Source organism: Megalops cyprinoides, chromosome 25 (assembly GCF_013368585.1).
Source record: "Megalops cyprinoides isolate fMegCyp1 chromosome 25, fMegCyp1.pri, whole genome shotgun sequence".
Taxonomy (NCBI): Eukaryota; Metazoa; Chordata; class Actinopteri; order Elopiformes; family Megalopidae; genus Megalops; species Megalops cyprinoides.
In genome coordinates this window covers 13,383,803-13,398,969 of record NC_050607.1, presented here as the reverse complement: position 1 = coordinate 13,398,969, position 15,167 = coordinate 13,383,803, and the positions used below count along the sequence as shown (strand labels likewise).

General features: G+C 48.0%; 1 protein-coding gene across 1 annotated transcript in view; it reads right to left on the bottom strand.

Annotated features, from left to right (window-relative positions):
- The window catches only part of lrp6 (low density lipoprotein receptor-related protein 6), a 50,814-nt gene extending 37,103 nt beyond the window's left edge, over positions 1-13,711 (bottom strand). The window contains exons 1-2 of the mRNA XM_036519914.1: positions 13,562-13,711; positions 7,358-7,754 (exon numbers count right to left, since the gene is read on the bottom strand). Coding sequence (XP_036375807.1) covers positions 7,358-7,754; positions 13,562-13,616 — 452 coding nt within the window. The 5' untranslated portion in view covers positions 13,617-13,711. The remainder of the gene's footprint in view (positions 1-7,357; positions 7,755-13,561) is intronic.
- Between the last annotated feature and the right edge of the window lie 1,456 nt (positions 13,712-15,167).

Here is a 15,167-nt window from a genome sequence, read left to right as displayed (position 1 = left end):
GTGCTTTCAAGATTATTTGGTGCAGCGCAGAACAGCTATGGTAAAAAAAATCTACACTGAGCCCCTGAGTTTACCTCTGGAGTTCTGACAAAAGCAACAGCCAACCGCAAATCCCACAAAGCAAACGAACCAGCGGTAAGCCATGGGCTTCAGGATGCATTTAGCCTTTGGGAACATGGTTACAATTTCTCCCTGCAGATAATTAAAACAAGAAAAATCCAAAACAAGTGACGGTAGATTTGTCTTCATCGGGCCTGCATTTTCCATCCGACTTTGAAGCCAGAGCGGCACGGAGCCGCTTAGGTGAAGAGAGGACATGTTTTCCCCCCTTTTCCAATGAATCACTGGTTTGGAAGCTATCCTGACACGACTCTGTCTCACACATTTTAGACAACTGCTGCTCCAGCTCACTTTCAATATTTCGCAGCAAAAAAAGCCTACAAGAAAAGGCAGTAACTAAAAACAGCTGCCTCAAGGATCAAAGCAAAAATAAGCCTTAAAAAAATACACACAGAAAAAAAAACAACCTACCAAGAAACATGGCTTTGCTTCGTAATTTCAGAGTAAAACAAAATCCGCGTTTTACTGGGGCGCTTTGTGCGTGAAAGCATTTTTTTGTGATTTCGAGGCCTTTCATATGACAGACGTGCTGATGGGAAGTGAGGCGCATTTGCATTTAGAGAGAGACCTCACAGTTGCACACTGTCACAGCAGGGGGGCGTTCCGCCAGACTGGGTAATTAATCGGAAGCTCGCTAAGCTATTTGTACTGTGGAGTAATTACAGCTCCACTCTGTGAGGAGCGCCCACTGTGTTAGCCCCCCCCCCCCCTTCCCTCCCCCCCATGAGTGCAGTCAGCCACCCCCCTCTGTCTCACAAGTGCCGTGGACCGGGACCCCCTCCAAACACAAGCAAACACATGCACGCACACACAAACAGATATACACAAGCACACGTCCAGACACATATACAAACACACAATACATACACACTTGCTCAGAAACACACAAACACATTTGCTCACACTCACTCAGACTCTCTCTCTCTCTCTCACACACACACACACACACACACACACACACACAGGGGCAGGCAGCCCAAAGAATGGTGTTGCTTCAATTTAAATAAAACCAATGAATACATTATGGGGCCTTTTATCCTAGCCCTTGTGAATTACCATGCTAATTCAGAGCCCTCTTTTGGTGACGGATCACGGCCGCGGAGAGGGGGAGAGGGCTGAGCGCGGTGCCAGTGGGAGGTAAAGGGACGGCCTCACACGGACAGCAGCGAGGCCGGCCACACCCATCATAACATCCGTTTCTCTGTGCCGGCCTCTCCCTCTGCAGCTACCTCTCTTTCCCTTTCCCCTACAGCCCCTCTCGATCTCTGAATATCCACTCCCTTTCATGCTGTATCCTCCTCTCCCCCTCTCTCTCCCTCCTCTTGTACCTCCTCTGCCCCCCTGCTGTTAAGGAGTGGAAGGACTGTGGAGGACACGGTGTAGGACAGCAGGTCCAGCTCCTCAGAGGCAGGGCCTTGTGCTTTGGCTACTAGCAGACTCAACACAAGCATATCTCAAGGTACACCATGGACACCGTGGAGGCCCGCTACCAAAAGCCCTTCATTCCATTACGTTTTGAGGACGGTGTTGTATGGAGTCATTAGTGTTGGAGCTGTGTTAAACAGGCCCTCGCTGGATTCCCTGCGGAAGAACTTCCAGCCCTTTCTCTCACGGTCCCTGTCTGCGCACAGAGAAACTGAGCTGCTCATTTGGACTCTGAGGCAGAGTCCTTGTGCAGGAGTGGTTGACACACTGAAGAATCATGTCAACATGTGCTGTGAAAGGCAAGGGCGGGGCCTGTGCAAAACGAAGCTCCGCCCCCAAACAGCCGTGGGTGGCTGTGCATTGGCCAGTGCTTGTGTCGCTCCAGGGAGAACCCAGCGGGATAGGTGGTGCGGCTGCCACTGTGGGCGGGTCTGCGAGAAGCCTCCGGGGTGAGTTTATAAATAGCGTGGAGACTGGCAGTGGTTCACGTGCGCGGCGCCTCGTAGCTTCGAGGGAATGGGAATCAGATGTAGAGGGACAGGACTTCCAGCACCATACTGGCCATGCCGCTGCCTCATTTGCAGTGATAAAAAAAACTGTAGTTCCCAAGTTAAATCTGAGATCTGACTGACAAGAACAAGCCCTGCTCTCACCCCTCATTCGCCTGTTGGGATCCGGCACGCTACCCAGAATGCACTGGACTGCTCTAGGCAAACATCAAATACATGAAGGGTGAAAATATGATGGTACATCCTTCAGCCCTTTGGATCAAGAGTTTCATCAGTCAAATACATGTTTGAAAAATTAATACTTTCATTGCAACTGTTGCAGTGAAACTCACTCTGAAAACTGCATCAAACCAATGTACGTGGACCTACTGTACAGACTTCACCTCCTTGACTTGAGATTTATTTCCTTCAACCAAAGAGTGAGATTCAAAATGGCACAAGAGGACAAAACGACAGCAACTCAACCTCAGGCCTGAGGACATTAACCCCACAGCTCGGTACCAGAGTGTACCAGAACATACCAGCAGAAGAACAATGGAAAGTGTGCAGACAGCAGCTGTGGTCACTCCTGGGCCCTCCTGGTGTGCTGGCAGGGGCGTGGAGCTCGGGCACTGAGCAGCATGTGCGAGAGGCGCATGGCCCGCTCCCTCTGCCTTTGTCTGCCTTCCACTGCCCCGTCCGCTCAGGTTACCCACCGTCACCTAGCTACCACATGCCAAACAGGCCCCCGCTCTCCCAGGGAGGCCCAGCTCTGGAGATCTGTGTTCTCGAGTGAAGATGGAGGGGGGGGGGAAGAGTGGTGTTCAACGGGTGCCAGAACAACAGATTAAAATGTTGCGCATTTCAGCTGCGCTGTAGTGTATGGGATACAGCAGTTTACAGAGATGTGGTTTTCAGCCTTGGAAGTCCCTGCTTTCACTGTCCAACTGCAGGAGGCTCAAGGCCTTCAGCTAGATCAAACCCTGCTTTGGACATACCACCAGTAAGGAGCACATTCCTTCCTGGGTCATGCACAGAGAGCACTGCACCGCCTATTGTCCTCCACACAGTACCTGCCTCTGAGGGCGCACGCACACACACGCACACACCCACCCAAAACTCAAAAGCACAGACGGGGCCAAAACTAAACGGAGTTCCATACCTCACTCATAAAAAGCACGCAGTCTCATATCTGCACCCACCTCCCCAGTCTGGTTCCAACACTGAAGCAGACCCACATGCCCCCACAACAAAATGAATACCGATATGCAGACACTACAACTGAGGTACACCCACAGAGCACTAGCTGAGTAGGTACAACACAAAAAAGACAAAAAAACACCCCTCCTCCTCCAAACTAGGGGGCAAAGCTTTGCCACACCTCAGCTCAGACACAGTCTAGTGGCCAAGGGCTGCCGTGCTTCCAGAAACTTCACTTCTGATATTCACCGACAACCCGTTTCAAATTCTTTCCGTGAGCGCGATGGCAGAATGTACCTTGTTTTAAAACCCTGGGCTCACATCCATCTTCCAAACCCTCCAAAGGATGAAATATGCTGTAATGTTCATGCAATACTTCACACCGCCAGGCTGCATAAACAGGCAGGGCACAGCGGCTCCTTTCTCTGCCGCTGCACCGACTCCCTCCAAGAAGGCGTCGAAGTGCATCAGGTAAACAAAGCGCTCCATTCTACGCACTGTTTACGCTATGGGCCTATTTAAGGACAAAATACCACAGGGGAAAAAAATAACCCGGAATCTAATTTAGCCTTGACAGGATCGTAAAACCAAGGTGATGTGAAATTTGGCCAGCCAGACAGCTGTGTTTATCTAATGGCACAGCTGAAGGGTGGACCGCTGATTATAAGCAGTTGACTGCATACCATCTGGACTCTGCCGGCATCTTACCATAGGATGCTCTGCCCTTCCAGATGCAAAGCAAAAAAAAAGGGGGAATGCGTCAAATAAAACTGACTCGCCCCCCTTCCCCCCGGTACGAAAAAGTAAAGCAAAAGCAGGCCTATTGAAAGCTTCCCATTAAGGGTTAGACTGACGTCGGACGGGGGTGTGCTGCGGGAGCGGAGGCGCATGGGCTACACGCATAAGTGCCTCCAGCACAGCACAGCTTCATTCACAACATTCCCATCCCTGTTCCCAGGCTTCCAGGAGGAAGAGAGACCTAAAACACACGCTTCTCTAACGAGCCCCCACCCCCTGCCTACGCCGCGACAAACCACGTCAGCGCAACACACGACTTCAGCTGGGGGGTGCCGCCCGCTGATTGGTCAGGGGCTCGGAGGGGAGGGGCAAGCCTAACGACCGGGGGTCGGAACGGTGATGAAACGTGGCACAGAGTGGCACCGCAACGCTTAGCCCTGCGAGTAAAACCGAAATACCACCCTGATCCCCGCCACCATCAAAGCCGCACCCCGTTTAAACATTCTTTTGAAGCGCCCAAGAGCAAGTCGGCTGCAATGTGTCCCGGCTTATCCTGCACAAATACAGACGCTCCGCCGTGAATATTCATGAGAGCGGGTGACAGCGGTGAACTCTGGGTAAAGTCTTTCGGAATTACAGAACACAAGCAATTATGTCCGACAGCTTAATTCAGCTTGGTACACAAACACCAATCAAGCAAACGTACACCAACCTGCGGGCAAGATAAGGCACACGGCCGAGAGACAGAAAGGCGCTAGAAAGGTCGCCTAAAAACATGAAACCTTTATCATTTCAGCAGCCTGTCACGGGGAAAAAATGTTCAAACACCACAGTTACACAAGTGGGTAACTGAGATAGATGCGCCTCCTGTGGGCTTTTAGGCCGGCGTGAAACGGTCGACTTGTTTTCAAGGGGGGTTTACATGCCACGCTAAACACATTGCTGGAAAATGGACACGGAGGCCTTCTGAAAGCCGACACCATGCATGCCAATGGATTCCCCCCACATTCAGCACACAGAAGAAAAGCAGGGCCTAAGACAAAGAGTGCTGTATTACAAGCTAAGTGAGGCTCTGGGCCTCCACACCCCAATGCATCCCACACCCCACTTCCTGTACCTTAGGGACAGCTCTCATCTCCCTCATCCAACAAGCCAAACCTTACTCCAGAAAGTGTGTCCGCAGCCAAGTTGTGTAGAGAAGCAGAGGAGAACTTAATGTAGAAAAGGACTTAATAAGTACGTTTTTCCACCACCGGCGCTGCCCTGGAAAGCAAATCAGCCTGGCTCAGAGCTGGACAGGAAGGACCTGCTGTCCCGGACCCCCAGATCTCCCACTACCTGCCTCCGCATGCAAGGCCCCCCCCCTCAAGCCCGCCCGAGGCACCCAAAATCAGATGGTTACAATTTGGGCAGGGAGGGAGAGGGAGGCAGCCAATATTTGATTAATCTCACCAGCCAAAAAGGAAAGCTCTTCCTGATGTGCGAGCTCTCCACACAGCAGCCAGCGGAGGCAACACTGAGGGGGGAAAACGCGCGCAAAACAAGGCCGGTCTCCACACCTGAAGCCCAAACGGCTCCCTTCTCACGCAGCGCCCGGCTGGAGACTTAATCCTTTGCCAGCAGGGTGGATTTCGGCCCGATGTTTTCCCCATCCGCATCCAAAGCTTCGGCACGCTCCTAATGGTCCTGTAGGCTGAGTTAGGCTGCCCAGTACGACTGCTCACATACTACTCACTATTCCTACAGCCTCAGAGACTGTCCACTTATACATACGGTACGTCAGTCTAACCACGACACATACGGTAACACAGTCTATCCATAATATATATCATATAACAATCTATCTACCTATACATAGTATCAGTCTATCCACCAATATAGTATCACGTACTACTCAAAAAGTATCACACACTTTGTACCAATACATACAGGATCCCACACTCTGCGCCATTTTTAATTGGACAAACTGCCATGCTGTACCCATTACTGAAAATGAAATTGTTCCTCAGCCCCACATGGTTGAAACGGCCCTTAAAAATGTCAGCTGTAACTGAGTAAGGCGTTCTGGTAGCCCCTGACATTTGTGGGGTGTGAAGGCAGCTTCACAGCTCAGAGCGGCTCCAAATCAGTCCAACCGATTCTGCGCCAGAACACGAGTCTATTTAATCCTTCTGGTGTCGGTTAAAAACTGCCAGGGCTCTTCATCAGACGGACACGGTGCCGCTCTCTCTCAGGGCGCTGCGCAACTCTCGGCGGCTCTCAGACCCGGCACAATGCAGGAGACACTGCATAATGCAGGGGAGAGACTGACCTGGTCTGAACCGCAGCAAGGCCCAGATTTCAATCTACATCAACAAAAGGTGGAATATCTCTGGTTCTTCTCAGCCAGAGGAAGCCTATTCAAAGAAATGTAGCCTGATCCTTCCTGCTGGCTTCATGTTGTCTTATGCACAAAACCAAAGGCCATGTGTATTACCTAAGCATCTGATGAATGTCCCATGGAATGCATTCTTCAATAATAAATGAAAACAGCACTCATGTACAATTCACACAGCCCAAAACACTGGCACAATAAGAAGCGTAGATACTTTCTTCCCCTCCAGCACTGACCCAGGAACAGCTTTTGTCTGCTCACGTGATTGGTTAAGGGCTCGGTGAGATGATCCAGTATCAGTTGTTGGGGGAAGGAAATATCAATAGCAGATTTTTTTATGGGGCTGTTTAACCATGACCTGGAAACCTAGACAAAACATTGCCTGAAACTCGGAAAAACAACGTCGCGCTTCCAAGTCGCTGATCCCGGAATGTGTGGTGCTCGTCTCCTCATCCGCAAGCGAAGGAGGGGAGGGTAATCAGGTTGGCAGGCTGCTCTCTGACCTCTGGTCTCCACTCGTTTTCCCTCTCGAGCCGCGGCAGATGCCGTTCCATCGTCAGCTGATAGCAACATTCCTCAGCTGCTGGCAAGAGTGCGCAGCCCCCAAACCACCCCCCCCCCCCAAAAAAAACCCTCCCCACACTGGGACATGCACCCACCAGACGCACCTCTGTAAGGGGTCATATCAGCACCCCTGTCCTAGAGCACCAACCCCCGACATTCAACTGAGGGGTGGACCTGCAGATACGTTAGCTACGTGCAGGATGAGCTCATAGTTATACCAAGTAAACTTTTGCTGGGTCCCATGTTGCATTGTGTGTGCTGTGACACTCATGCGCAGACTCGAGAGCAGCTGGGTAGAGACAGCCAATCAGGAGGTGCCGCTGTTGCTCAGGGCTCTGCTGAAGCCATGGCGACCATTGGAGCATGTCATAGGGGGTCAGTTTCACCATACACCCAACCACCCATCACGACTCCGCCCCTCCTTTTACCAAAAAAGCAGACCACTCACCCTCTGGCTGGGTCCAGGGCGATGGCTCTGGGCTGGTCCAGGTCTTGCCAGAACAGCACCTTCCGCAGGGACCCGTCCAGGTCGGCCACCTCGATCCGGTTGGTCTCCGAGTCAGTCCAGTAAAGCTTGAGGCCCAGCCAGTCACAGGCCAGGCCGTCCGGGGAGGCCAGGCCCGAGACCACCACGGTCTGGGCGCCCCCTGCTGTCCGGTTGAAGCTGGTGCGCTTGATGGCCTCCTCGCTCACGTCGCTCCAGAAGATGAGGCTCTGCGCATAGATGTAATCCACGGCCGCCGCGTCCTCCAGCCCGCTCACCAGCACCGTGGCGTTGCCCCGCCCCTGGGCGGCGTCCACAAGCCGCAAGTCCCGCCGGTTCGCATACAGGAGGAGGGGGGCACCTGAGGGGGGCGGAGGGGGGACAGAGATCATTTAATGCATTCTGGCTATTAGCAATGTATCTAGAGCAGGTTTTACAGTGTTTCGTTCAACGTTTTAGAACTGCCTGCCTGCCCAGCATCTGCACTGACATTAAAATGAGGAAAAACTAAAATGCAGCTTTATAATGTTACTGATGAGAACACCATCAAAATTCACAATGCTCTGCAAGCCATCACCACACCACCTACTGAGGAATGGTCCTCCCCACTGGGGTTCATTAGGCAACAGCCCTGATTTTATAACACTGCAAGCTGTGGAGAGCTATGCAGAGCACTGGTGGATCTAAGCAGTGGGAACATTTGTGAAGGTTAGTCTGAGAAGAGGAGACCAGTTTAGACAGAAGGCCCGACACTACAAGACTTCCAAGTGCTCTGGCTGAGGAAACATCAACTTAACACTACACAAAAGGACCTGTGCTCAGAGTGGAGGGGAAAAAACAAGGCTAAATTACCTTTTCTGATTTTTTTTCTCCTTAGAGTCAAAAGGAGAGTCGAAATGGACAATGAACTCATGATCAGAGGGTCAGGATCTGTGTTTCCAGATGGTGCGGTGCAGCAGAGCCCTTGAGCAAGGCATTTCATTGGCCAGCTGGCCATTACATATATGCAGGAAAAAACTAAAGAACATGAGTCACTCCGTGAAACTGTCTGCTAAGCAAGCAAGCAGTGTAGCTTTAAATTGAGAACTGACCAGGTGCAGGCATGACTCACTGCTGCTGCACGGCTGGAATGGGGGGGAACGGCTCCCAGCGCACGGCAGCTCGACCCACTCCAGGTCTTGCTGGTGGCGCTCACCAGCCGCTGGTGCCTGCACCGCAAACGAGGGAGTGACTCCACGCCTACAAACGAGCGGCAGGTGACAGGCGCAGTAGGCCTGCCCGACACGCTGCCCTGCTTAACACGAGTTCTGGAGCAACACGACTACTGCACAATTCTAAACCACATTCTACAATGACACTACTGCTGCATAATGGAGTGTTATAGCAGGTTCTAGAATGACACCTGAGCCAGTTCTCACGCAAACTCGCGTCATGCTGGAACTCCCAGGACAGCCCCGTGTCCTGGGCCTGTATGTTGGTGACTATGACACCATTTTCCCCTCTACTTTCACGCCTCCCAACCAATCCATGCACGGCAACTCATGTGCCTCCCACCTCAAAAACCATTCCTGCCCGCCAACAACTTTTTTTGCGGACTATGCAGAAAAAGGAGGTCTACAGATCGATAAAAACGGGCCAAGTTTCAACCCACCAGGGCCAGTGCACTGTTCTGAACGTGAGGCTCCTGACCCCATACTGGCGTGCAGTTCGCGGAGGACGAGACGGAACAGGGCGCAGATCTGGCCTCTGATCTCAGACTGCGCAATGCGTTCCGGCGCCTTTCCAGCGTGACGGTCATGGACACAGAATTACCGTGTTCCAGACGAGATCAATGCTTTCAACATCCGCAGCGGAACCGCTCTTGTAGGTCTATTTCTAGGATTACCGCCACACATGTCACTGACCTCACGCTAGTGAGACAGACTTCATATGGCATGAAGCCCTGCAGAATCCAGGCACCAGAACAGAACAAGGGGTCTGATCACCTTAAGATGAACTTTAGAGACATCCTGCTATACATTTTCACTTGTGAAAGCACCCGAGGTCATACGGAAGGAGCCCTGAGCCCTGCACAGAGATCAGACGCAGTGTATTTGAACCCTCTGGACTGGTGGATACCGGATGGACTGCAATGCTACATTATGTAGTATTCTGTATTGATCTGGTAGGTGACTGTGCTTGCACATCCTGTACTGTAATCTACCAGGCCCTTAGAGCTGCATATTGTTGCTGCTGTAATGCTACACTGTAGAACAGCACTGCAAACACTAGTGCTTTGTGTGACTATACAGAGTTCATATGGCACAAAGTGCACTCTTCCCTGATAAAGAATTCCATATTTATTATCCCATAGACAGCTGTGTTACGTAGTTCAAACATGACTGCTTTCAGCTTTGAAGCTTTATTCCTACAGCGCTGATTAAAATCATGCAATAGTGATAATCCATCAGATTTTTTTCTCTTCATCTTTTTGGTTTGTTGTTTCTGGCAATTGAACTGCATGGAGGAGAGAACGACTTCTCTCATATCGGGTGTAAGCTTCTCCCAGCCAACACAAAAAAAAGTGTTTTGATGCTTTCTATGAACAGGAGTAACCCAACCTGGGTCTGATATGATAATGCGTGTGCACAAAGCAGTATGTATTGAAGGAAGCTGAAGGTGTGAAAGGGTCAGTTCAAACCAAATTTGATCCACTGATTGAAGTGTGTGCTGAAGCCCTTTTCTCCACTCCCAAGTTTTCTGAAACTATGGCACTGAAGAATTTCTGTGCTCAGAAGAAATTTGAAATACCGCAAACCAATCAAAAGGCTACATTCAACAATCATTTTCATAATCTTAAGATAAGCACACATCTTTCATACATCTGTTCTCTAAACTACATGATTCATAGAGGCAAACTGATATGATATCTTGACTAAATTTTGACATGGCTGGGCAAACACAGAACAGAACAGAGTGCCAAAACGGTTCTTTTGAAAACCATTACCTTCTTTTGTTTTTCACTTTACCTCTCCAAGATTGACCTCCTCATCACAACACACCCCACTGGTGTCCTCTTGCACAAGGACTAAAACCACCATGTTTGACCTTAAGCTAAATCCACACTATTCCCACTCAGCACTTCCCTGCTCAAAATAAACACACTGTTCATGCTGTGTCCTCCGGAAAGCCCACAACATTTTATGTCCCAGCCTGCTCATACCCAGAAAAAGGGAAATTTAAAAAATCCCTGAAATGGCCAGTGATATTGGAGGATTTTTTTGGGCCACTTGCATTTCATAAAAGCTGGCACAGAGTCAAACCCCAATTTGACACTTGTAGCACCACAGCCAATGTATCGCTATCACGGTCAACCTCAAGTTCCCTGCCACCAACCGACTGGCTGTTTTTTTAACATGGGGAATTTCCTTCTCTAAATATTTATAAGCTCAAGGAACACCAGGAAAGTTCACTGAAGTTGGGCCAAAACTACTACTCCACTCTGCCAAATATAAACAGAGGGAAAATTACATTTCAGGACACTTAATATTTGGCCACTGATAGTGTTCAGATTTCTGTTCACCCTTTAGCACCGTCAGAAGGGTTTTGGGGTGTTTTTTTCCACCATTTGCATTGTGGGCACCTCTATGTGGTCCACTTCAGCAGGGTGCTTCTACTGCACAGGCCAACCATCATACCACTTGTAGGAAAGTCAAATTTGATGCCCGTTTGATTCGACTTTGCTTGTCAGTCACACAGGAGGAGGGTTTCTTTTACAGGCCCATGATATGTGGATATGCACTGTCAGTTAATGGCAATCACTTTACCTGTGTCTAATATTACTACGTCTTCATCACCACTAATTGATACACGTGTATGTTGTACTGGGACAGGGTCCAAATAAGAACTAATTTCAAAAAAAAAAAAATTAGCAGCAATCTTATCTTGGCTTTTGCGTGGGGAAAAAGTATTCCAAACTGCATTCCAATGACATTATGTGAAGACAAAGCCTTCCGCAAGAACCTCACATGGCAAAAGCATCAGGTTTGCCTACCAGCATACATTACGTTGACAGGTACACAGTGGAATGTGAGGACAGACACACGCCAGCTCAGCACAGCTTGGGATATCCACCTTGGCTTTGGAATGAAGTATAGCTGAACCGTGCTGATATCTACGGACCTACTGCTCAAACAAGAAAGCACCACTCTGAGGCACTCTCCTCAATGGACGCAGCCAATATGGCTGCCAGATGGACTGGGCCTGAACACTGACTCCAGCTCCCCCTTTAACAGTTTAAGGGTGAAATGAGAATCACTCTGCACAAGCAGCCTAAGAGCAGTTAATTTTAACTCTGGGAAAGTAAAAAATGGCTACTCACACATCAGTTCCAAGTTAGTTTTGTGGCAATGTTAAAGAACAGGCGCTACATTTAAAAATCCAACATTCATCAGTATTCAAATGTAAAGATGTAAGTTATAAACAATTGTCTTAAGAGTCATGAAGGTAGGAATTCTATGGGATGATACCACACAACTACACCTCAAAGTTCCCCAGTTGGCTGCCATGGCACATTTTATAATCAAAGAAACTAATTGACAATGGCAGCGCTTAAGTGAAAAGTGAATACCACTTTTTGAATTCACCTAACACGGTCTATACCATATTCCCCAGCACATCGGATGCAGTCTTTTACATAACATGTTTTGCATTGGAAATGCAACATTTGCTGCCCTGAGGTGTGCACGCGAAGAGCTATGTTATGAGCAAAGAGCGTGAGCCAATAATTATACTTGGATACTGTATACAATATCCACAATAAGCCTCAGCTTTACACTGGTAAAAGTCTACAACCATTGAAAAAAAAAACTAGACTCTTTCTACAGACACGGCTTGCGAGAATCACACTGCAGATTCTAAACTGATGCAACTCAGGACTCTTTCCGTGGAACAACAAACAAAAGCACTATGTCTTGTCACATCCATTTTCCATAAACACACAGTTTTAACACACTTACAGGCAAGTAGAGGCCACACATTGTGTTTTACAAACACTAACTACGTTATAGCCAATTCCACCTGTATTCTAAACCTAAATTAGGCTCGGCTTTGCGTTGCTGTGATCGCGCTCGCTGGAAGCCGCAAATGATGAAGTCGGCACGCATTAAACGGAGTTGAACTTCTGTAAACTAATTAACCAGATGGGCATGTGTTGAAGTAAACTACTGAATTATCTAACAGTCAACCAGAACGTTTCCAAAACTGCATGAGAACTACTTCAAAACAAGGGATGCGAGATAGCAATAGCCCACAAAGCTTCAGAAACTTTCAAATTAACCCACACTCGAATCTTTTCAAGATATACAAAAAGTTAGATAGGCTATTCTGGCAACCCCCCTAAACCGGCAGAAAAGGGAATGTTTTCCGCCGTTGTGGGAATCTGTTATAACATTGCAGCGATAGGTTACACAGAAGCAAAAGCCCAGCATTCTTTTGGCTTGCAAGTTAGCTCGCTGGCTAACTTGAACTGGAGTAGGTTTGCTAACCAGCTACAACAAAGCAACGCCAACGTTTGACCTCGAACCAAAATCTGGGAGTTCATGCAGGATACCCAGCGATTGTTAGATAAACACACGTTATGTTAGCTTGCTACCTCTTTTACATAAACTAGTCGCTGAAAACAAGAAAGGTTTAATACACTATTCTTTAGGGCACTCCTCGAGGAAAAATTCTTGTGAATTTTATATAATTTTGTTACAAAACAGAGAGACACTGGACACTTCGCTATTTTCCAGGTAGCCAATTTAGCTAGATAGCTAAATCGATAGCGCCGTGTTTTAGATCAACTGGGGAGAAGTGGCGAAAAGCTTTAATCCAATGAAAAAAAGAAGAGAAAATATTAGCTAAACCACACTGACAAAAGTGCTCACGTAAATGTGTTACAGATGGTTCACCAGCGAGCAAGAAACTAGATACGCGCACACGTTCAACATACTAAATTCGATACATTGTAGCTATGTCTGTATAGCTATACGACATAGTACTTGCAATCAAGGTAGCCTAGCTACCCTTTACGCAGGGCCCCACTCGTTCGCACGCAAGGCCTTGTGCAAAAAAATGGCCACTTCTTCTCAGAAACCTTTTCTCCAACTTTCCAAAAAGGCAAAAAAAACCCCACATCAAACTCACCTCGTATTAGCGAACAAAAACTACACCACAGCAGACTCCGCAGAACGGCGCCCATCTTTCTCCCTTTTTCTTGCCCCCGCCGCTCCTCTTCAACGCGGGGATACCATCGCTCGGTTCCGTTTCTTCCACTGAATTGTCGGATTGTTGCGATTTCGGCTCTGGCTACAATGCAGCTGTAATTACTCTCAGCTCCATTCTACTCTCGCTCAGCCTCGGTGGCGCTGCGATTCCAAATCTCTCATTCGGCTGCCTGAGCGCAACAACACGCTGGGGCTCTCGATTCGTCTCCTTCCGCCGGGAAAGGAAAAAAAATGCCAACCCTCCCCCCCCTTTCCCTATTCCTCACAGTTTCTTTCTCTAAAGCACTCGACCGCCGGCTATTGTTTTAGGTGATTGCATGCGCTCTCCTTCGGCGTGAGGATTTGTCTAATTTAAAACTACAATGGACCGAATAAAATTAGAACAGGTTGCAGACGCGCGTGTGATTTTCGAAATGGAGAAAATGCGGGCTCCTACAACAATTGTTTGGAAGGAGAGGAGCACATTCCAAAGGGACTAGTTTCTCACGGCGTGATTGGTGCTCCGGTTTAGAACAACATACCCCTGTGACCCTGCTTGGAGCTGCTGGATCTATGTTATTTCTTTCGAGCAGGAGAGGTTGTGTGTTGTGGCCAGCAAGACAGTGTGTGCAGCTTCGCTACTCCTCCAGCAATAGCTACATATCCGTCAAGCGAGAGACAATGGCATCAGATGTTACACTTGACACGATAATAATCGATAATACAAAAACATTAAACAGATACACAAAAGGAATTGGCTGGTTCAGTAGATTTTAGTAGCTCATCCCATCAGTATTGAGGGGATGATCTTTGTAATAATTAAAAAATGTAAGACTGACTTGGAACGCTCTCCAAGGACAAGTGACTGCGTTTGTCAAAACAGGAGAGTAAAATATAAAATATAAAAAAAGTAATTTTTGATTCAGTCACTTTCTTAAAATATATGAATAATAAAATTGAACTCTTCAAGGACTCTGTCACCAGTAATCCCTCATACAGGTAGCTGGAAAAATAGAGATAAATTCTTGAGAGCTACCTGGTCTTTTGGAGTTAGAATAAAGTAATTAATGGGAAAATCGAAATCGCAGGTAGTTACGGTCCGGATGCTTTCCGCTGATACAATCTACCACCACCATTTCTACAGAGCATTGTTGCTCATGTTTTGAGAATATTCAATGCAGTGTGATGGACTAACTCAAGCATTTTTTTCTGTCATTTCAAGAAAAATGATTGTTGTGAGCAAGCATACCTAATCACAGTGTTGTTATTACCATTCAAGAAATCTGACAAATTTAACAAACCTTTATATACTGTCTTTTTCAGTCCTTTTCCAGCTTAACACGCATATGTGTAATCACTGTTGTATTACCTGTAACATTAGGTTTTGTGTGACTTCCATTCCCAGTAGAAAAAAATGATATGAGGTTTGTCTTGAAATTAAGCCTTTTTAAAAATCCCTATCAGGTATCAGTGAGTTTAAGGTTTGTGATCTCACCAAATCCAGTCTTCCACTAAGAGAGTGGACTTGCTTACCACATTCCTCTATC